Raw genomic sequence first — 23,298 nt, 5'->3', positions numbered from 1 at the left:
TCCCTCGTAAAATGGAGAAGGAAACAGAGGGCTCAGACGCGGAAAGTGAGCAGCCCAGAGCCACACAGCTAGCCTCCAGTATGACCACTCAAGAGAACTGAGTCCCGGGCAGAAAGCAGTGAAGTGTTTTGGGGGAGATCCATCTGGAGTCACACTGTGGCAGCCAGTCCTCACACCTACGTACGCAGGGGGCCCCAGCTTCCTGCTGCCCTCCCCTCCCCAGTCTGAAGTAAACAGAAAAGAAATACACAAACAGCCGCCACGTACCACAGCCACTGCTAACTGAGCATCTACCGGGAGTCTGCACTTTACTACCAGCAGTATCTCTGGTCCTCAAAACAAATGTTCATCAGGTCTCACCAGCCCCCTTTCACCAGATGAGAAAACTGAGGCTCCACAAGGCCAGCTCAGAGGGAGTGGGGCGGCGCCTCTGGGGGCAGGAGCCCTGGTGACCTCACTCTGCATAGGTGATCCCTCATAAACTGATCAAAATAGAAGCCAGTTTGGGAGGTCACAGGTGAGGTTCCAGGCTCAAGAGAGCCCATGTGAAAGAGACATGGAAGGACAGAGACAAGAGAGTGAGACAGAGAAATAAAAAGAGGTGAAGTACAGAAGGAATTGGCGGGCCAAGGCCAGCACTTGGTGGAATTGGGAAGTGGAGCGGAGGGCGGGGGGCCAGGACCAGGTTACTGGCTCAGGTCCTGGGGAGATAGGAAATTATGAAGAAAGAGAGGGGCAGAGAGCAAGGCAGGGACTTGGGAGGACACAGGACAAAGATGGAGGCATAACAAAGAGAGACCAAGAGGGAGAGGGCTCCGGATAAAGGAAAGGACTGGACCCCACAGGTGAGGGACCTACCCCTGCCCTGTGCAGCCCCAGGCAGCGGAAGGCAGATGGAGATGCAGGGGGAGGATCTGACAAGCTCCATCACCCCAGAAGGTCAAGGCTGGGAGGGAAAGGCCAGGGACATGCAGAGAGGCCCCAGCCTAGTGTGGAGCCAGGATGGCCTCGCAGAAGAGGTGACTCTGTGAAGGCAGCGAGACCAGCTTGCTTATGGCTGAGGGCATCTCCAGTGGTGAGAAGAGTACTTACAAACTAAGGGCCCTGCTACAGTTGTGCCAGCATGCTGTTGTTATTCAGTCACCGAGTCGCATCCAGCTCTTTGCCACCCCATGGACTGTAGCACACCAGGCCTCCCTGTCCCTCACTATCTCCCAAAGTTTGCCCAAGTTCATGTCCATTGCATCAGTGATGCCATCCAGCCATCTCATCCTCTGATGCCCTCTTTTCCTTCTGCCCTCAATCTTTCCCAGCATCATTAGGACACTGCTAATCCTCAAGACAGCACTACGAAGCAGGCAAGACCATTATCCCGTTTTACTTGTGAAGAAACAGAGTCACAAAGAGGGTAAGCATTAATAACTCATTCCAGGACACACAGCAGGGATGGGATCTGAACTGGGCACCCAGTGGGTGCTCACTAGCAGCTGACAGCTCGGCAGGGAGCCTGCCCCTCTCTGGCTGTCTGCAGAACAGGAAGCCTCCTCCCTGTAGAACACTGCCCACTCTCCAGTGCTTACCTGCTCTCCCTGATGGGCTGCTCATGCCCCAGATAAGCCAGGAGTCCCTGTGCCATCTTGGCTGTGTTCTCACATGCTGGGCATGAGACCCCAGCCACTGGCCACATCACTGTGGTGAGCCCTGTAACCATTACTGCTGCAGCCCAGCCTCATCTCTGTCCCAGCCTGACCCTCTCACCCACGCTGGCTTAGCCTCATTGGGGAGTGGGGGATGGGCAGAGGAGCCCAGGGGTTATAAGCACATCCTTGTCTGTACATGGATCGGGACTTCTGATCAGTGTGTGTACTCGGCAGTGAAGGGGCTTGTCACTCTCTGCCCTAACCCTCCGTCTCAGCTCTACTCCCAGTCATGCTGTGGCTGCAGGAACCCACCGCATCTTCTCACCCTGGACTCTACAGTTGTTACCTGTGTGCTCCTGTCTTTAGAAATTCCCAGAGACCTAATCAGGAGAGGAGGGTGCAAATGCTTGTTATGCACCATGGATGGCAGGAAGGTGTTTCTAGACAGAGACTCTGTGGGTGGCACAAGAAAGGGGGGGCAGATGGCTTCGAATGCCCTTTATGACCACCCCCCAAATCTGGCCTGTCCTGCCTCCCACCCCGTGCCAGCCTTCAGAGCACCTGAGACCTTTCACATGATTTGGTGTGGGCTGACCTCACCTTCCCGGGCTCTCTCAGGAGTACTACCCTCCCCAGTCACATCTAACGTCACTGCCATTTTCTGACTCACCTTTGAAGGCCTGAGTCAATGTCCCCTCACCTGGAGACCTCTTTGATCTGTCCTCCAAGCCCCAAGACCCCTGGAAGAGTTGAAGCTCCTACGAAGCCTTTCATATTTCTCACTATTCACTGCCATTGGCACCTATTTCTGCACATGAGGCTTGAGTGGGTTTTGTACATGAGGCATTATGTACAAAGCAATGCCTGGTACACTGGGACTGCCATATGGCATTGGCCGTTTTTAGCATGATTATGACGTTTGTGTCTTCATCTCTCTCACTGATAGCGTCCTCCACATATGGAGCACTTCCTGTATGCTGGCTGACCCTGTGCTCAATGCTGTACATGAATCATCTCATTATCCCCATTTCCAAGATGGGGAAACTGAGCCTGAAGATGTGCAATGGACTGTCTGCCTCCCCAGCCTCAGGTGGGCTGAGGTGCCATCCCTAAATGTGGAGATGGAGAGCCTGGGAGTAAGCATGGTGCTTCCTGTCGAGACCTCACATACCTGCGGATGGAGGCTTGCCAGGGTCAGAGAGGACGCCCCTGTGGTCTCAGCCCTGGGAGGGGATCTTGCCCATACCCAGGAGGGCCACTACCACAGCCCCTTCCCTCCCTTTCTTTTCTAGGGAAAAGTCCCTCCCAGCTGCTGCCCTATCTTTTCAGCTCAAGCAGCCAGGAAGGCTGGCCTCAGAAGGGAGGCTGAGCTGCTACCTGGGATGCCCAGAATGGGAACCAAGGCTGGCTGCAGCCAGCCCCAATGTAAGAAGGGAGACAAATAGAGATCTTGAAAACTATGTCTCACAAGGTGCCCAAAGGCATTTGCTTTCACACTTTGAAAACCAAAGATGCAAGCTCCCGCTTTGAGCCTGAGTAGGGGTTTTATATGTTTGGAAGGAGTCCCAGGGAAATGGAGTGAGGTTGCTGCGGGGGTCGCGGTAGACAGAAATCCTCTCCAGATGCCCCCACATCTTGGGCCCCCTCTAGAAAGCCCAGGCCCCAGTCCAGATCCCAGCCCTGCCCCAGGCTCATGCTGGGGAAAATCGTCTCATGGCAAAGCGGCCTCAAAGCCAAACCAAACACCCCGAGTGTTCCCAGGCTCTACAGACGGCTGGCTCCAAGGCCTGGGTGTGCTCAGAGCTGACAGGGACCCCAGTGTGGGCAAGGACCCTCTGTCTGGGTGAAGAGCCCGAGGTCCCTGTCCCCTGCATGACTTTGGGCAAGTCCTGCCCTCGAGGCCTCAGTTTCCCTGTGTACAATGAAGGAGCAGAAACAGACCCTTGGCTTTAAAGTGTTTTCGAGCTGCAGAAGCCAGAAGTGGGATCACAGGCAGAAGCTGAAGGTATAATGCACAGGAACGCAGGGCTGGTGGCTGAGATGCGGCAGCTGGCTTCCCTGAGGCCCCACTGCGGGGTTTCCTGGAGTAGGGCCCCCATCCTGGCACTAGACGGTCCCTAAGAACCACCCAGGACTGGGTCTGGGGAGTCCTGGGGCTGTGGCTTTCTTGTAGTACAAGCAGATGGGCTCCTCAGAGGGCTCCAAGGAGACAAAATGGAGATGGAACTGGAGGCATGAGGGCCTGGCTGATGGGTGGCCCTGCTGGCTGGTGTGGCCCTCTCGATGTGGTCAGGCTGGAACCATCTGGGCAGACCGGGCAAATGCAGGCAGAGATCTAAAGTGACCGGTATGACCACAGCTCCCTGTCCTGATATCTAAGGCCCCTGCCAGCCTCCAGGCCCTTGGCCACAGGGCCTTCTCTGTCAGGACTGCCTCACCTTCCTCTCAGCTTCCCTGGGTCACTTCACCCCTCAGGGTCCCCGACCTTCCTCCCCTCACTGACTGGATTCCCTGCCAGGCACAGGCAGGCTGGCTGTGGCTGCAGGGCTCTTTCAGCTGCACCATAGCTGGGAGCAGCCCCTGCCTGGCCATGATCCAAGGCTCTTCCTGCTCTAGTCCCCACCAGCACTGGACGTGGGCTGGGCACCCTGCATGTGGCCATCACATTCTTGTTTAATTGTGTGCTGCTCACCCAGGGGCTCATTTAAGCCTGAGGTGCGCTGACGGCCCAGGAGCCATTTCCCACTGGGGGACAGGGCGGGTGGTGCCCTAGACCTGACTCTGAGAGTCAGCCACCAACCGGGGGACAGATGTTCCTGAGTGTCACCAGTGGCCTGATGCCAGCTCACCACTGTATAAGCACCATCTTTTTACTCTAAGCCTCAGAGCAAGGACGAGGAGGGTCTGGGGATGCTGCCCAAATTTATCTGTGCTCCCATCCACTGAGTGATCTTGTTCTCTGATCAGATGGGGTCCTGGCATCATGAAGAGACGCTGAGCACCCCGTCTAGTCCCGGGAGACAGCCTGGCTATACTGTGAGAAAGCTGAGCTGGAGAACCTCAGGGCAGGCCGGCAGGCCAGTGGGAAGTGTGCAGAGCCCTCCCAGGGGCCCAGGGCAAGAGGACATAGTTCTCTCCTCCTCTGCGGGGCCTTGGGCCATCTGCTCAAACCTCGGGGGGAAACCGAGGCCGACGAGGCCAATGACCCCCTGCTTATGCGTGTCCTGCACCCCCACTCCTGTGTGGAGGCACCTGCAGGGCTCTGCATCCACCACATACAGACGCCCACCTCTGTGCTTGGCTTCCGGCCATGCGCAGAGCTCGGGAAACGCTCTCTCCCCTGCACCTGCTCCCTCATGACTGTCCCAGCACCCTGCTCCCTCATTTATCCAACTCCCTGCCTCCCCCAACGCCCAAGCACACACACACACACCTGCGGCCCAGCGGTGGACTGGGGAACAGCAGAGCTGGTGTGGCCTACAGAGGACAGCCAAGGCACTAACTGTGCAAAAGGACAGACCTAGCACTGTCCCAGATCTGACCGACTGGGGCAGTGGCCTGCACAGAGCCTGCGTGGGAATCGACTCCGCCCTGACCTGCCCCCTGCTGGTCATGCCACTGCCCTGCTGCCCCCCGATCCGGCTGACAGACGCGGGGGGGTTCCCTTGACAGCGCTCCACCATGGCTGCTCAACCATCTGCGGACATATGCCCCACCCCTTCCTCGGGTCCCCATAAATCATCCTGCCACGAGCCGCTGCTTCTCTAAACTTCCTTCATCGTGTTTACATCTGGGGTAATGAGGGGCGAGGGGAGGCCAGCCTGCTCCAGGTGGCGTCCTGGTCGGGCTCTTCAGCCCCCTCCTCACTCTTTCCCTGCTTCTCTGACTCATGCATGCGGTCAACAAACACTCCACGAGGCCTCTGGTGACCCGGATAAGTCCAACCCAGCTCTGATCCCCAGGGCCTCCCAGCCTAGACGCAAGTGAGGAACTGCTGTCTGTGTGAGAGCATGCCAGGACAGGGGCACCCGAGGCACCCACGGTCGGTGCGGGTGGGGTGAGGAAGGGGGCTGTGGGAGCCAGGGCAGGGGGAAGCACAGGGAACACGATGTGGGGAGGAAGGGGAGGAAGAGGGAGACGCTTGCCAGGCAAGGACACAGGGGCGTCTGCATGGTGCTGGACGACTGTGACTCTCAGCATCTGACAGACCTGGCTGCAGCTTCTGACTCCCTACCTGACTTGAATCTTGAATATTCATTGGAAGGACTGAAGCTAAAACTCCAATACTTTGGCCACTTGATGTGAAGAGCCGACTTCATTAGAAAAGACCCTGATGCTGGGAAAGATTGAGGGCAGGAGGAGAAGGGGACGACAGAGGACGAGATGGTTGGATGGCATCACTGACCCAGTGGACATGAGTTTGAGCAAGCTCCGGGAGATGGTGAAGCACAGGGAAGCCTGGTGTTCTGCAGTCCACGGGATCACAAAGAGTCGGACATGATTGACCGACTTAACAACAACAACAGCAACGAAAACCTGATTTGACACACGGTCTTGGGCAAGTTACCTGAGCTCACTGAGTCTCAGTTTCCTCCTTAGTCAAGTGAAGCTGACTTCTGGGACTCTTGACAGGACTGGGGGTCATGATGGATGTAAGCAGCTGGCACAGCAGGAGCTCAGCTCCACCTCAGAGGTCCACTCACACCCATCCCCCCTCAGAGAGCAAAGCAGGGACAAAGGTGGGGGTGGGCCATGCACAGTCTGCTGGGGGGCAGCACACAGCTCAGCCAGGACCGGGCCTCTGGGGTCCCACAGGACGAGGGCAAAAGCTCTGCATCCAAGTGTACCCGGTGAGGGGTGGGGCGGCAAGGGAAAGCTCTGAGAATCTCAGACTGAGGAGGGCGCTGTGCTGGGGCGTGACTGGGGGCCAGAGACTCGGGAGGACCTCACTTCAGGATCATGGGTGGAAGATGAGGTCAGGGAGAGGGAACGGAGAGCAGAGGATGGAGCCAGTGGGGGTGACAACTGTTTTGTGCTCAGTCGTGTCTGACTGTGAGACCCCATGGACTGTAGCCCACCAGGCTCCTCTATCCGTGGAATTCTCCAGGCAAGACTGGAGTGGGTTGCCATGCCCTCCTCCAGGGGATCTTCCCGACCCAGGAATTGAACCTGGGCCTCCTGCATTGCAGGCAGAGGGGGAAGCAAACTGAGAAAACCCTGAATGGAATGAACGCTCCAAGGAAGACAGTACTGTCAGAAGGGCTGCAATGGACTCCAGATCCCCTCCAGAAAGGTCTCCTCTGCTTCCTCCTGGAGAGCGGGAAACTTGGAAGCTCTACGAGGATGGGTAGGGTGAGACCTGGGCGTGGCGGGAGCTGGGCCCTTGCATCTAGGTCCTCGGGGACCTCAGCGCTGGCTTCCCTGTGATGCAGAGAAACTTGCAACACACAGGCTGCCGGTTGGTGGAACCCTCCTTCTCTAATCCAACCAGATGGAAGAAAGTTATCCAACCACAGTTTATCTATTGGGACTGAGAAGGGATCCCTCTAGTCAAAGAAAAGCTGTTTTCTTCTCCTGAAACCAGGCTCTGTATTCCAGAGAGACATTTTGTGAAAAGGAAACCGTTTGGAGTCATTTGCTGAATTTTACCTTTCAGACGTGTTTAGGAGCTGGGGGTCTGTGGCTGGAGTTGACAGCCCAGCCTCCCTGCTGTCACCCCAAGGGCCAGACCCACTGCTGGCCATGTCTGGTCACCTGGCAGGTTGATCGGGGCCCAGGGTGAATGGCCTGACTGGGGGGTTTCATGGGCTGCCAGCAGCTCCCTGGTGGCTCGCGAGCCCTCTCCAGGGCTGAGGAGCAGCTCTTGGTAACGCTGTGCTCTTGTTCCTGGTTTGAAGGAGGCAGGCCATGGCAGCACAGGAGCCAAATCTGTCGAGGCCAATATAGCTACAGCAGTGACCCCGCCTTGGGCAGGGCGGGCCTGTGGGACCCCTGAAGAAGCATGTTTCCCAGTAACCCAAGGCAGGCGCTCGGAAACCAATGTAGGCCCAAATGAGCAATGGACTCGACTCTTACTGGCTGGAAGGCTCTTTAAGACATTGCACACGCTGCACATTAAGGCTGTAGACTGGACTATGTCAGCTTTTTGTCTATGACTCAGAGACCTGGCTGAGGGAGGACCTTGAAGGGAATTCCTGTGCAACCCTGGACAAGCCCCCGCCCCAGGCCTTGGTTCACCATCGGTAAACTCAGAGTTGGATCCATGTTTCCCAAAGCTGCTCAGAAGACTCTGGTACGTGTTCAACAAGCAGCTTTCCCGGTCCCTGTGCAGCATGTCCCCATAGATCAATCAGGTCCACAGTGGGGCCTGGGATATCATTTAACAAGTACCCAAGGAGATTCTATCTAGGGATACTGAGGAAAACCCCAGGTAATGATCTTTAGGGTCTGGGTGGAGACTCTGAGTCTCCAAGGGCCTGGTGCTGGGCACAACGTCCAGCGCTGGGCTACCACGGTGGGCAGGACTCTGCCCTCCCTGGCGGTCACTCCCTGGGACGTCCTGGCTGCTCTGGTGACACTGTTCACCAGATGTGGAGATTTCTGCCCCCAAGTGGAATCTAGGGAGATCACTCAGTGCTGGGCCTGCTGGTGGAGGTTGGAAGGCAGTGCCTTGGTTACAGCAGGAGCTGTGAGCACAGACAGGCCAAGGGAGTGCTGCAGGGAGACACGGGCAGAGGACAGAGAAGGACGATTGCAGCACCCGCCAGCCCTGAACAAGGATATCACAAATCCCTCAGCCCCTCCTCAGAAGGAGCCTACGGCCATCACCTGCCATCTCTCTGACCTGCTGCAGAGGTGTTGGCTGCTCAGACCATTCAGAAGGCTCACAGCCTTCTGATGTACCCAGCCTGTTCCATTTTCTCCTACTTTCACCTTCTGGCCCCTGGGACAAATGGAGTCTGCTGTGCACCCCAGGTGCCTCCAGGAAAGCTAAGGGCAAAGCAGAGTTTTGTCCACTGCACCTGAAGGGAGCTTCTATTCACTCACCTTTAACTGTGGGAAACTGACAAGTCAGGTGTGAGCATGCTCCACAAACCCTGCAGGATGAACAGGGGACGACCCTATTCCGATCGAGCACCCACCCGCCACGCTTCCTCAGAGCCTGCCTTGTGGATGACAGAGCGCGTCCGACCCTGGGTGGCTCTGAGGTAGGCTGGCCAGAGAGAGGCCCAGCTCCCGGCAGCCCCGCCCTCGCAGCTCACCTGTCCTCGATGCGCACCCAGAGGTCACTAAACTGCCGCGGCCGCTGGTGTTTGTTCTGCCGCTTGAGCCACTTTTTCTGCCGCCCAAACTCCTCCAGCTGGCTGAGGCTGTCGGGGAGCAGCAGGTGTGGGGACAGCGCTGGGTCCTCCTCCTCCGGTGGGGCGGTGGGGGGCGCCGAGGGGGCCGCGGGCACTGCAGCAACTGGGGTCGCTGGGGCGGGGCTCGCCGAGGTCCCCGCGGGTGGAGGTGCAGGGCTCCCGGCGACAGGGCTGGAAAGGGGCAATGGCAGGTGAGGCATGCGCGTTGGAGCCTGTCACTCACGTGTGACAGGGCACACAACTCAGTGGGCGGGTTGTCATGGCAGGAGAAGGTGCCAGGGTGCCCCGCTGAGAGGCACCCAGAAAACCATTGCCTGGTGTGAAGACAGAGAGCTTTGATTCCTTCTTTCATTTATTGACTCAATGTGTGAAAGTGAAAATTGCTCAGTCGTGTCCAACTCTTTGTGACCCCATGGACTATACAGTCCATGGAATTCTCCAGGCCAGAATCCTGGAGCGGGGTAGCTTTTTCCTTCTCCAGGGGATCTTCCCAACCTAGGGATCGAAGCCAGGTCTCCTGCATTGCAGGCAGATTCTTTACCAGCTGAGCCACAAGGGAAGCCCAATATTGATTCAATGAATGTTTATTAAGCATCTACCCTGCACCAGGAGCTTTCTAGGCAGTGTCAGTCTATTTACCAAAATAGGCAAAGGCTTTGCCTTCTTCGCGCTAATATTCCAAAGCAGGAGACAGAGAGGAAAACGTGCATGATGTCAGACAGTGACAATTGCTGAGGAGACAAATAAAGCAGTCACGAGGGACCGAGTGGGCCATGGGGAGGGGGCTGGCAGGGAGGACAGTTTGGTCCCCGTTGGTGACATTTGAGCCCAGACTAGTAGGAGTGAGCCCTGAGTGGGTATCTGGTTCCGTATCTGATCTTGGTCAAGGTCTTGTTCATTCAGCAGCTCTGGCTGAGGGGCCTGAGGCGAGCTGCCTAAATGTAATGTGCTGCACCTCAGTCTCCTGCTCTGAAAAATGGGGATATTACAGCCAGTGCCTCATAGCTGCATCACGATGATTTTGTGAGTTAATAAAGGCAAAGCACTCAGAAATGGTGCCTGGCAAATAGCGGCTGAAACATTCTAGTAATTAACATCCTTAAATATGAAATATTCACATTGCTGCTGTGTCATTTGTCTAACACGCGTCTCCTGAGCACCTTTTCAGGGTAGGCAGGACAGCTTGGAGCAGGTTAGAGCTCAAGCTGTCCTGGGCTCTAACGTGGGTTCACTCCCCGGCTCTGCACTGTCCAGACTCTGTGGCTAAGGGCAGGGACACAAGAGTCCAAGCAGCTGCTGGCTATAAGCAGAAGTTAGTACTACTCACTTCATAGGGTTGTCATGAGGATGAGAGAGATGAGGTCTTAACACAGTGCCCGGCACAGATCTGGCCTCTCTTTAATGTCACCCACAAGTGAATGGAGCTGGCTGCCGCAGGCACTGACGTGCAATTAAGCGTGTGGTGTGGAATCTATATTCCATACAGTGGAGCACAGACACCCTTTAGCCTGGAAACACCCTCCACTCCGCTCCCTTTTACTCTTTTCTCCCTGTGGTCTACATGGAATTCCTGCTGGGGACATCTGACCGTGGGGGATGTTGGGCATGGTCCCAAGAATTGTAAAGGCGAGGTGGTGCCCAAGGGAGTCTGTCCCCCAACTCCATTCCCGCATGCATGAAAGGGGTGAGGGATTTCTCTCTCCTTGAAGGACAGAAGGCCATCAGCTCAGCCTGTCCTACCCCAGCCCCCACAGCAACCCCAGATTCCCAGGGTCCAGGAGATGCCGCAGCTGCTGGGGAGATAATTCAAAACAGGCAGACAAAAAGATGGATCCAGGAAGCACCTGTGGTCGATGATGGCTTTTATTGTTGGGGCCTCCTCGGCATCCCTGCCCCCTCACCCCACCCGCAGGATTTCAGCAGAGATTCAGGCTGAGAGCGGGCCAGGGTCCATGGGGGCATCCCCCCACTACTGCCTGGGCTCTGAGATGAATAAGAGCCGAGGCAGCATTGCTCAGCTGCCCTCACCCCTGCCCTGTTGGGACAGACACAATGAGCTTTGAGGTGAAGGTCCTTGGGGCCTGTGGGGAGGGGGAGCTTGAGGAGGGCCTTGTCCCTGAGGCTACCTTGGGTCCCTTACCCTTCAAGCACACGCCTACCCTTGACCCAGTACAGACTGATTTGTACTGGGCTCAAATAATCAGGAAGAGCAATCTGGTCAGGCTGACTCAGAAGATAGAAAGGGGAGGAGTCCAAGGTTTGTAAGTTCCTCCAGAAGTGTCATGGAGACAGGAGGGCATTGGCCTGGAGCTGGGAGACCAGATGTTCCAGGCTCCAGGCCCATCTTTGCAGAGTGAAGAGCAAGGCTACAGTCATTTCCGAGCACCTCCCACCCCTGAGCCTCACCCCCAGCCCTTGAGGGAATACAGGTTGTGGTGAAGACCTCAGGAAGTCCCTAGAGCCAGACTCCCATTGAAAGGAGCTCTGTGTCCTTCTGTAAGCGGCTTCACCTCTCTGGGCCTCAGGTGCCTCAATTTTAAGGTGGGGATGCTCATCATTCCTGCCTCACGGGGTTGTCGTTAGGATTTGATAAGCTAAAAGCACTTAGAACCCAGTACACAGTGGGTAGTCAATAAACATTAGCAATGATTATTCAGGGCTTCCCAGATGGCACTAGTGGTAAAGAGCTGACCTGCCAATGCAGGAGACATAAGAGATGCGGGTTCTATCCCTGGGTCGGGAAGCTCCCCTGGAGGAGGGCATGGCAACCCACTCCAGTATTCTTGCCTGGAGAATCCCATGGACAGAGGAGCCTGGTTACAGTCCATTGGGTCTCAGAGAATCGGACACAACTGAAGCGACTTGGCACACACGCACACATGATTATTCAAGCTTCTTTTGGACTCTGGGTTCATCAGGGACAAGGGCCTAAATTGCTTGGTGAGGTGAGGAAGGCTCCTGCTCAGGTTGGCCTGGTTTGGGATTCTGTCATTGTCTTCCAGGGCCGCCCAGCATGTGCTGACGCCTCTCCATGCCCAGCCTGTTGCTGGCACTGGGGACCACAGGTAAACCCAGCTGGCCTCTTCCCTTCGTTGGCTTCCAGCTTAGAGGGAGAAAGGAAACCCCACAGGAGGAGAGGATGGCCTCTATCTGGCTCTTTGGGCTGAGTGAGTGTGCCCTGGCAGGAAAGTCAGGGGTGAGAGACCTGGCCAAGAGACAGCAACAAGCAGGTATGTCAGAGGAGGTGATGAAGACAAGGTTTGGGTGGGGCTGAGACTCAGGGAAGAGGCCTGGCCACTGCCTGTTGTCACTATGGCCCCATCTCGATTCAAGGCCTGGGCATGCACCAGGTCTTCTAGGCAGCAACCCAGAAGTCCTACAGGGTCCCTGCACCCCACCGATCACCAGTCTCTAAGTCTTGAACATCTCTCAAGACTTAGTGCTCTGCCCATTCCCACCTCCACTCTTCCCCGCCATCCTGACCTCCTGCCAGGATTACACACCAGCCTCCTCCCGGTCTCCCCACCTCCAGCCTAGCCCCTACTCTTGGGTGCCTGGTGAAGGCTGGTCCCTAGGAGGCCCCAGAGGGAGACTCTGCCCTCCAGGCCTGAGCAGGAAGGCAGGGTATGGCCCTCCGTGCAGCACGTGGTCAGGCATGGCCTTCTGGACCAGCAGCAGTGGGCCAGCCAGTCCCCCGCCCCCAGAGGCCCTGGCTGCTTACCTATGGATGGTCTGCCCTGCGGGCGTGTGCTCCACCTCCAGCCCTGCCTGCCGAAGGACATCGATGACTGTGTTGTTCCCCAGAAAGTGACCTGGAACACAAGAGACAAAGTGGGCTCAGCCACATACCAGGTCACTGGTGATTGGAGAGAGCCCCAGGCCGACGGCCTAGGCCAAAGCCAAGGGCCAGACTCCCTGAAAGGCAGTGTGGTGTAGCTGGAAGATGGGCCAGTGCCACCCTGCCTGGATCCAAACCCCGGCTCTGTTGCTCATCCGTTGTACCGCCCTGTGCCTCAGTTTTCCCATCTGTAAAGTGGTAACGATTGTACTAGCAGCCTCGAGTGTTGTTGTAAGGACTCCAGGAACACTGGTTGGCATGCAGTAAAGGCTCACTGTGTTTCCTGTTTCATCACTGTCCCCCACACCATCGAGCTGACCCCAGCTGTGGACTGTCCAGGCAGGGACAGCTTCCAGGAGTCACACAGGGACCAGCTCTGAGAAAACATCCTCCAATAGGCCTCAAGGGCCAACAGGTTTACGGCTCATCTTTGTCAGTTCCACCAGCAACTCAAGTCTCCCTCCCTAGCAGGGAGATGGAGGCGGGGTTCTGTGTGTGCATGTCTGTCTCCTCACTAGACTCCAAGAGGCAAGGACCACGTGGCCACTGCCCCACACATGCTCAGCATGCGTTGTCTGGATCTAAGACTTTGAAGATTCGTTTGTTCACCATCTATCCAATATTTATGGATCACACACTGTGACCCAGGCCCTGGGGTGGTCCCTGAAGACTCACTGAGGTGTAAGATTCTGGGGAAGGAGAAAGTAGTAGGATTCTGTGTGTTGGGAGACAGGCTTCCCAGGTGGCAATAGTGGAAAGGAACCCACCTCCCGGTGCAGGAGACGGCAGAGAGACGGGTTCAATCCCTGGGTCAGGAAGACTCCCTTAAGGAGGGCATGGCAACCCACTCCAGTATTCTTGCCTGGAGAATTCCATGGACAGAGGAGCCTGGTGGGCTACGGTCCATAAGGTCTCAAAGAGTTGGACATGACTGAGGCGACTTAGCACTCACTCGTGTGTTGGAAGGGGAGGGGGCTGGTCTCCATCTCACCTGCACCCCCTAACCATTCATCCGACAGACTTTTATGACACCCTTGCTATGACCAGCCCCGGAGCAGACCCTGAGAACACAGAAGTGAATCATTTGACCCACCGCCCCAGATGAGACCAGGTTTGGCCCTCGGGCGGGATGCAGGTTTGAGATCCGGGAATACGGTGGAGGCTCTCCCAGGTTCCAGTTAGGGAGGCCCCTCGAGAGGCCAGTCCCTGCTGGGAGTTGGCCCCTCCTCCGAGCTGGTCCTCAGTCTCCCCACTGTTCAATGTAGGCAGAGAGGTGGTGGCCCTGCAGCCTCCCAGCCCGAGTCCTGCCTGCAGCCCCTCACCCGTGGGCACTTCGCTCCTCTCCTGCTCATCATTCACCCCAGAACCTGAGGGGAAATTCTTGCACTCTCACTCTAATTGCCTGTGATGGATGGTGACAGGTGGGAAGCTGGGAGGTCAGCATGTTGACAGCCCCAGGGAGATCCAGGGAGCAAGCACAGGAGGTGGACAGGCTGCTGGGAAACGGAGGGAGGGAGGTTGGGACTGCATAGTAGCTGGATGGGGAAGTGGGGCGGTGAACCCAGAAGCACCCCCACCAGCCAGGCCTATATACCTCTGGGCTGGCTTCAAGATGCCCCAGCAAGCCCCCCACCTGACAGTCTCCCTCTCTGTGACCTGCCACAGTCCCTGACATCCCACCTCTGGGTCACTGTGAACCACAGGTCTGGAAATGACCTGTGTCTTTGATGGAACCCCCCACACTCACTCTGGGGCCCTGGGCAAGCCCCTTACACCTGGACACTCTCAGGGTCTCTGTGGACAGGGAGGGACTGGGCTGCACCACATGCTCCCCTGGCTGCCACGCTCACGGGGACTCCAGAGACCCTTATGAAATTGTGCTTTCCCTCCCTCCTCCTCTCCCTCCTCTTCTCTACTTATTCATTGCATTTATCTGACAAACACCGAGTGAGTGCATATCCAGAGCTGGATGGTGGTGAACAGGTAGGGACCTGTTCGAGGCACTCATGGTCTTGAGAATCAAGGTCTTTTGATCCAGGGTATGCATGATGCTAAGGGAAGCACAGGAGGTGGTGCGGGCACTCAGGAGGCCTCTAATTCAACCTGGGGGCAGGGCAGACTTCCTGGAGGAGGCATCGCTAGCTGAGGGATGGGATCAGAGTTAGTTAGGTGAGGATGAGAGTGGGGCAGCGGCAGGCAGGGGTAAGGGCATGTGCAAAGGCTAGGAGGTCAGTGAGGCTCATCTGACCCAGTGAGCCCTGACCCAGTGTTAGGGTGGAACACAGAGGATTCTGCCAAGGCTGTGAGTCTCCCCTATGTGATCCCAGGCAATCGGCTGCCACCTGCCTCAGTTTCCCTGTATGTCAGATGGGCCTGGGTCCCTGTGGCTGCCTTCTAAGGGAGGCTATAATAAAGTCCTAAGAGGCAGGAGGAGTGAACATCCTTTGGAAAAGCCCAGCGTGCACCTTTGAGCAAGGGACTGAGCCAGTCCTGGGCTGGGACCACTGAGTTGACACCACCCTTGCCTGCCCCCACGCGTGATTGGGCTGGAGGGGCACCCGGTGCGGCAGCCTCCAGCGCATAGGCTGTAGGAACTCCCTACCCGCAGCTCTCAGAATCCACTCTTGGCAGCAAAGGCCATTCCTTCCCTGCGTCCATGGAGACCCATTAAAGACAGGGGCCTTTGGGCCCCGCAGTGGTCCACACAGAAGACGCCAAGAGCCACAGGGAAAACAGGGCACCCCAGGCTGCATCGGAGCAGGTGGCCGTGTGGCCGCTCTGAAAGGAGCATTCCTGGAGCTGATGGAGGGGGCATTCAGAGGGGCCCAAGCCTTGTGGGACACTGGCTGGGTCCTGAGCACTGCCTGGCAACATTTCAGTGTCTGGTCTGTGTCCTGTCTGCTCCCTCAGCCTCAGTAGCTCCAGACCCTTACTGTGCATGGTAAGACCCCAAACAGAAGACTTCAGATACTTTGAGAAGTAGGAAGCGATCAGCAATTTTTTTTTCGAATTCCTATAAGCCTTACGGGCCTTCATCTCCTTCCCTCCAGGGCGGGGGGTGTCTGCCCCCTGCAAGGGGCAGCTCCTGCAGGAGGCCCCCTCCTATGGGGTTCCTGCCCCAGGACTGTCCAGCGGAAGCCCTCACTTCTGACCCCGGGTTCCCATCGCCACTCCCTTCCTCGCCCTCTTTGAGGCTTGGTGTCGCAGGACACCACAGCACTGTTCTGTCCTGTTTTCTTCATAGCTCTCACTGCTTCCTCTCTGTCCCCTTAGTGGGTTCCTCTTTCCCTTGCCTGATAAACGTGGGTGCCCCTGTGAACGCCGTCCACGGCCTTCTTTTCTTCTCACTCTATTCACAATCCAGGGAACGTGAATCCATCCATTCATATGGTTTCAGTGACCACAGTGCTGTCACTGAGATGTCCCTGACCACAGCTGCTATTCAGGACCCGCTGTCCTAGCCCGGACCCATTTGTCCAGTGGCCTCCTGAGCATCTCCCACCCAACTTCCCCAGAGCCTCACCCTCCCCTCCTGGGTGTGTCTCAGCTGAGCTCTGCTACCCTTGTCAGATGGATGCATCTTTGCTCTTCCTTCTCTCTCCTCATCCTCATACCATCAGTCACCAGAGTTCCCCAAATCCCTCTGAACCATGCTCAACCCTGGCCCAGGTCACCACCAAATTCTGCCAGAATCACTGCATGTAGCATCCTCCCCACTCTCTCCAGTTCACTCTCTTCACCGCGGCTGGAATGAGCTCCCCACACCTCAGAGCTGCCTCTGTCAGAACGAGTTCCCAACAAGCCCCTGGAGTGGAGACCAAGAGCTTTGAGAAGGCGAGGGACCGTGCCTGATCTATCTCTGTCCCCAAGGCTAAGATCAAATCTGGCACATGGTGGTGGCTTCATGAATGTCTGCTGAATGAACGAATAACAGGATCTGTTAGTCCATATCCTTTCCATGATCTCATCTTATCTCCAGGAGACCTGAGCTCGAGGATCCCCTCCCCTTGTAACCCTGCCCCGACCCCTTGGTGATGCTCCCCACAGAGCCTGGGAGCTTGGCTCAGAACAGCCCCAGCCAGGTCCTGGGGCATGATGTCCCAGGGGTTGGCAGACAGGGTTTGGGCTTGCCTCCAAGGTCACAAATCCTGAAAAAGGCACCACACCCATTCTGGAACCTGCAGGGAAGGTGTGGAAAGTTTCCAAAGGGGCCCCTCGGTGTCGGAACTTAGCCTGCTCAGCTTGCCCAGGCTCCCGGGGTCTCCTGGCCACCGCTCAGCAGCTCCTTCCAGCACTGACAGCTGCTCTCTGGCCAGCTCTCTGCAGGAAGGCACATCCCATTTCATTTACTGAGGCTGCGTGAACCAGAAGAGGAGGGCGGAGAGGGAGTGGGACACACAGAGTCACTGAGGCAGAGTGAGGGAGAGGGACACACGGAGAGAGGCAGAGAAAGGAGAAACACTCAAGACAGACAGGGGAGGGGGAGAGCTCCAGAACACAAGGAGACAGAGAGGAGAAGAGATGAGGTGACAGGGGCTGGGATGCAGGCTACACCTGAGACCCAGAGACAACAGTAGGGAGAGAAGGAAAAGCAGAGATGCCATGACAGCAAGAAAGATATACAAAGAGGGAGAGAAGGGAGAAAGAGATGAGAAGCAAAGGAGAATCCAGCAATGAAAACAAAGGGCATGAAGGAGAGACTGACACTGAGGGCATCAGGGAAGGCTTCCTGGAGGAAGAGCCCTGGAAGGGGAGGATTCAAACAGATATACGGGCTTGGGCAGGAGGGACAGGCAAGAGAAGGAACAAGGGCCTAGAGGAGGATTATAGGTTTGACAAACGGTGGGCTGGCTTGGTGCGTATGTCCCCTGACCCCACAAGCCAGAGCATCACTTAAAAGACATCATATACAGTCAGGGAAGGAGTTTGGCTCTGAATAGGCAGAGCTCCACAACATTTTAGTGCAGAGACAGTTTCCCCTTCTTCCAGGCATAAGCAGGCCTACGCCAGGGCACAAAGCTCAGTGAACGGAGCATAGGCTGGGCTGAGTCCCTATCCCGGGTTTCCCTGGTGGCTCAGTGGCAAAGAACCCTCCTGCCAATGAGGGGGAGACTCGGGTTTGATCCCTGGGTCAAGAAGATCCCCTGGAGAAGGAACTGGCAACTCACTCTAGCATTCTTGCCTGGAAGAGTCCCAGGGACAGAGGAGCCTGGTAGGCTACAGTCCATGGGGTTGCAAAGAGTGGGACAAGACTTAGTGACTAAACAACAAGTCCCTACCCATCAGCTGGGCAGTCTGACAGCTCCCATTAGTCCTCTGAGACGAAAGAAAGGGTAGGACAGAGCTAATAATCCTGTCCGGAGGTTAGGACAGACCACCTGGCTCAACAGTCAACCAGCTCTGTGATCTCAGACAGTTGCCTTCCCTTCTCTAAGTCTGTTTTCCTGCAAAGGAATCTCCCATGATAGAATCTTCATGATTCTATCTTGTGATTACTTGAACATAACCTCCTCCTCAGTGAGTCTCTTGGGCCACAATAATTTTCAAACATTAATTCATTTCACCTTTGCAGCAGCCTTTCCAGGTACCCCCAGTTTACAGATGAGGGAACTGGACCTCAGCGAGTAGACAAGGCCTGCTCAAGATCACACAGCCAGCAAAGGCAAAGCTTGGACTTCCATCCAGAGATGTCCTAGCTCGCTGCATGGGCTGTACACCCACTCTGAAGTGCCGGTGGCTACAAGGGATCCCGAGCTCATGTTTTGGGGGCAGGGCCTCATCAGAAACATGTGTCCCTTGCTGGGATCACCAGATCGGAGAGGAAAGTGTGTGAGTGTTCAGTGCAAAGAATATTCCAATTAACAGGGTAATTTTAAGACACTGTTGGGGGGCCCGGCGGAGGGGAGGAGGGGGAACCAGATGTTCCCACAAAGGCTCCAGAGTAACATGGGCTCCCCTCGGCCAGCACACGTTTTCTCTCCAGTGAGTCCAACGGGTTTCCAATTTTCTCTTCCTAGAAGAGGGAGTCCAAGCCCATATTTATGTTCTGTCTGAAATTAATGCAAGGGGAACTTTTAAGTGCTAATCTCGCTGCCAGGATCAGTTGCTGGGTATCAAGCAATGGCAGTGTTTGTTTTCCTGAGGAAGTGTGGCAGGAGGGCTAGACGGATGAACCTGGGGGTGGACGGACGATGAGGGATACCCTGGGGCTTCGAATCTCCGAAGGAGGGTCCACCTGAGAAACTGGCAGCGCTGAGCTTTCCTTCTCCAGCTCTACTGGCCAGGAAGGGCTGGACTGGGGCCTTGTCAGTTCTGTGAGGAAGGAGATGATGTCTCCCTGCACCCAGTTTTGTGCCAGGAGCTGAGGCACACGGTCCCCACCCTGGAGGGCATCACAGTGCAGAGGGGAGACGGGCGCACAAACAATTGCAGGACAGAGTGAGCCAGGCGGCGGCGGAGGGGTGCCAGGGGCTACGGGGCTGAAGAGGAAGGGACAGGATGCAGCCTGGGGGAGGGGCCGGCCTCCTCCTTGGGCCCCCCTCTTGTCCCATGGTGAGGATGCAAGCCTGGGGTTTTCTGACGAACCTGTACCCTAAGGGCCTGAAGCCTCAGGGGTACCTCAAGGAAACCCTGTTCTCCTAGAATGCACCCCAGGAGAGCACCCTGTTGGCCAACACGTGGGCAGGGACACTTCCTGAGCTTCACTGTCTCTTGGAGCTGAGACTGGCCATGGGGGTCTCTCTCCAGGGTCCCTGCTGGGTCCTCAGGTGCCACCAAGCACTTCTGCCCTTGGATAGCCCTGCACTCCCCTGGAGGGAGTCCTGTTCCTGGGGGCTCTGGGCTTTGAAATAATACTGATGAGGCAAGAGCTCATGTGTGCTGAGTGATGGCACTGCACCATGTTTTGAGACACACACGTGCTGCCCAGTGATGCCAGGCTCCTCTTAGATGGACTCTGAGGGTCAAGAGAAGCCAAGTACCTGGTCTATCCAGGCTCCTTCCTGTAAGGAGAGGCACTGGGCTCCTCATGCAGGCAGTCTGAGTCTGAAGCCCAGACACTCTCTTCTCTTCCTGCCTTCCCCACATGTCCAGCAGGAGTGCTGAGCCCGAAGCTGACATTTGGGCCCCCTGGCTCACAGACAGAGCTCCAGCCTAGTCCAGAGTACAGGGTTGGCTCCAGTTAGGGACGAGCTAGCAGATGGGATGTTCGAACTGGCTGGATGCTCTGGGCTGAAACAGGAAGGGTGACTCTGGCCAAGGACTGCAGCCCAAAGCAAGCGTGCCAGCTGCCAGATGTGTATATGGTGGGGCGGCAGGGCCCTTTGAAACACCGTTGGAAATTCTGAAACACTTCTGGATGCTGTGTGGCCTCACGTTCCAAGGTGGAGTATGGCAGGTGATCGGCGTTTGCCCGGGAGAGGAGAAAAGTGGCTGGGTGTGTGCTGTTTGCTGGGCCCCTTGTTTCCAAGGTCTCCAGGGCCCTGCGTGAGCTGTGTGTGCTCTTCTGTGCTTGGCTATGAGCGCTGAGGGGTTTTGTTCTGGAGGCACCCAAGTGGACAACCAGTGGGGGAAGGAGGTGGGTATGGGCCTTGTCCTGAGGACTGTGGGGATGAACTGGAAGAGGAACTGGAAGGCAGCTGAACCTGCATCAGGGAAATTTCAACCAGCCAGTTCTCACCTCCTCCAGGAAGCCTTCTCTGACTTACCTTCCCTCCTAGAAGAGTAGATGACAAATGTGCTAAGCATGAACAGAGTTGTATTAGGAAATCCTGTGGGACTGGGGGAATCCCAAAGAGGAGGTCCAGGCAGGAGAAGGGAAGGGCATTCTCAGGTGAACAGAGTAGCAGCTAAATGACTTTTTGGTGGAGACTGCCTGTCAGGAAGAACGGCCTAGTCATTGTTGACCACTGTTTCACTCAGTTCTAAGATTCTTGCTCTACTTATCTGTACCTCGATTTATCCACCCACCAAAGGGAATAATCAATATCATTTTGTCTCCCTCCAAGAGGCACTGAGGACATGAGAGCCACATGAACTGATGGATATGGGTGTTCTTCAAGCAGGATGGTGCCCACTCTCCAAGGAGCAATGGCTGCTGTTATTAATTTTTAAATGTTACTGGTGTTCAGTGTGTTTGGTTTCTGTCTCTCCCTTCCTCAAGCCCAAGTCTTCATCATGAATCAACTTCTGTGTCTTGGCCCCATCGGTGTGTTTCTGGTTATGGGTCTGCTTCAGCTGGGGTGTGAGAGAGGCTGGCCTGGTGCTCGGGGTAACAGGTACAGCACCTCTGTCTCTGGTGCTCCCACAACCTGGCTTTAGACTCTTCAAACCCTGCTTTAGATTTGAAGAAGCAGATTAGGTTTGAAGAACAGAAGCTTGGACTTCCGCTTCCTTGGTAGGGGGCAGGTGGCAACAGTCCCACGTGGAGGGATTTCCAGGCCCTGGAGGGCTCTTAGCTCCATCCTCCTTCCAAAGAATTCAAGAGTGATTGACGAAAACTCTGTGAGAGGGTTAGAATGCTACGATGATGGAAGGCTGGGATATCAGAACCACATAATCTTGGAACAACAGGCTGTTAGGGTCCAAGGAATTTGGAAAGTCAGAAGTTAGAATTATATTCAGATTGTTGCATGCTAGGGTTACAGGATATATGATAACCACCGGCTGTCAGAATTCAAAATGAACAGGCCCTGCAGGTTAACTGGTCTACCCTTGACTTTGGCTCCTGTCTCCAGCCCAGCTCTGCCAGCCAGCCCCTACATTATGCACTCTGTTCCAGATTCTATCTTAAGAAATGGTGGGTGAGGGGGAAACAATACAGTTACCAACTTTCCACTTTCCCGAGGGCCTTTGAAAGCCCCATTTGTCTCATATCACCATCATTTTTTTTTTTTTTAAAGCAAAAGATGTTTATCTTCAAACACAGTAGAAAGAAGATGATTTCAGAATATAAGATAAGCTTATAAACTGAATGTTTCATTAATAAAAAATTCACCACCTTGTACTTATTTTTCTCAGTTATGTGGAGACCAGAGGAAATCCAGGGACACACTTGGCTCTTTGAGGACCCTCAGGCTCACTTGCCAAACTGCATGGGCCCGGCATTTGGGAATCAGCCCTTCTTTCTCCCAACCCCAGGCCAATATACCCTTCCAAGGCAGGGGCCTGGATCCTTTCAGAACATCTGAGGTTGCACCCTGGCCACAGCCACCTCACAGGGAGGCGGGACTTCCATCTGGGCCTGTTTAGAGTTGTCACACATGTGCACACCCTTACTGCCCCTGAACCTGCTGAATAACCTCCAGAAGAGGTCAAACAGCGCCTGGATACAGAAACATCACAGACACCAAGGACAGTACTCTTCTATGGGATGTGCCAGATAGGAAGACACTTTCCCACAATATTGTCAACCTTTCTGGAAGTACACAGCAAGGGCACCATGTCTGGAAGGTGGGGAATGGCCTGGAAGAAGACCCAAGATGCCAGGATTCAGGTTGAAGGTCTGCCTGCCTGTGGCCTTGAGGAAGCCATTCATCCTCCCTGGGCCTTATTTCTACCTACAAAATGAGTATAATAGCTCCCATCTCCTAGGATTATTGCACAGAGCAGGGGTGATGCCATCTAAGAGCCTGTAATGGTGGGGCTGGCCCTCAGTAGAGCCTTTCGGATAAGGGTCCATCCACCACAGTAGAGAGTTTAATGCCGCTACCTAAAGCACGTCTGGCACAGTCCAATGAGGCAGGTGTGTTATCCCCATTTTACAGATGAGAGACTGAGGTCTTGGAGGTGAAATGGCTTATAATTATGTTTCTGTATCCTAAGCTAGTTCCTAGGGACATCCATGAAACTGGATTGAGAAAACTTTGCATGAGCAGACGCCTGTTGGGGGATAGAGAATCATATTTCCAGGGGTACAGACCCTCTCTCCCACAGCCACAGGGGCCCTGTACCTCCTTTGAGGGCTGGACAGGGCATGGGCCCTGAGTGAGGCTGACTCAGGTCCCCAGTGCCTGGGGGTTGGGGAAGGCCTGAAATGGAACAGGCACCCGGGGGGTGCCGTGGAGCGGGGGAACCTGTAGTTTGCAGACCATCGACAAGCGCTTAGCCTGTCCCTGCATATACATTCTCAGCCTGCCAAAGGACATGGGACTCAGGAGCTACATGGACATAAGGACACAGCGAGGCAGGCATGGATTTTTGTCACCACGAGTTACATAGGATGGGTCCCATGCCATCACACTGACTGTCACAGGTCCACTCAGCTTGCTCCCTGCCTGCCTGTGAGAGCAGAGCCCCTGACCACAGCTCCAGAACCAGACACTCGTCCTGGCTCTACCCCCAACTCGCCATGAGCTTCACCCATGTCCTGGCCTCTGTGGAACTCAGCCTGCCCATGGCTGCGATGAGGTGGGCAAGCTTGAGCTGGAGGCTGAGTCCAGCTTTGAAATTCTTAGGATAA

The 23,298-nt window shown here is 55.6% G+C and overlaps 1 protein-coding gene across 2 annotated transcripts in view; it reads right to left on the bottom strand.

Annotated features, from left to right (window-relative positions):
• TRABD2B (TraB domain containing 2B) overlaps positions 1 to 23,298 on the bottom strand; it is a 221,489-nt gene that overhangs the window by 5,436 nt on the left and 192,755 nt on the right. For both annotated transcript variants that reach the window (XM_070786582.1, XM_019957513.2), the window contains 2 exons: positions 12,723 to 12,813; positions 8,903 to 9,172 (listed from right to left, as the gene is read on the bottom strand). In XM_070786582.1, coding sequence (XP_070642683.1) covers positions 8,903 to 9,172; positions 12,723 to 12,813 — 361 coding nt within the window. The remainder of the gene's footprint in view (positions 1 to 8,902; positions 9,173 to 12,722; positions 12,814 to 23,298) is intronic.

Source organism: Bos indicus, chromosome 3, assembly GCF_029378745.1.
Source record: "Bos indicus isolate NIAB-ARS_2022 breed Sahiwal x Tharparkar chromosome 3, NIAB-ARS_B.indTharparkar_mat_pri_1.0, whole genome shotgun sequence".
In the NCBI taxonomy this organism is placed as follows: Eukaryota; Metazoa; Chordata; class Mammalia; order Artiodactyla; family Bovidae; genus Bos; species Bos indicus.
The sequence above is the reverse complement of the archived record's forward strand: the minus strand, read 5'-3'. Positions and strand labels throughout refer to the sequence as shown.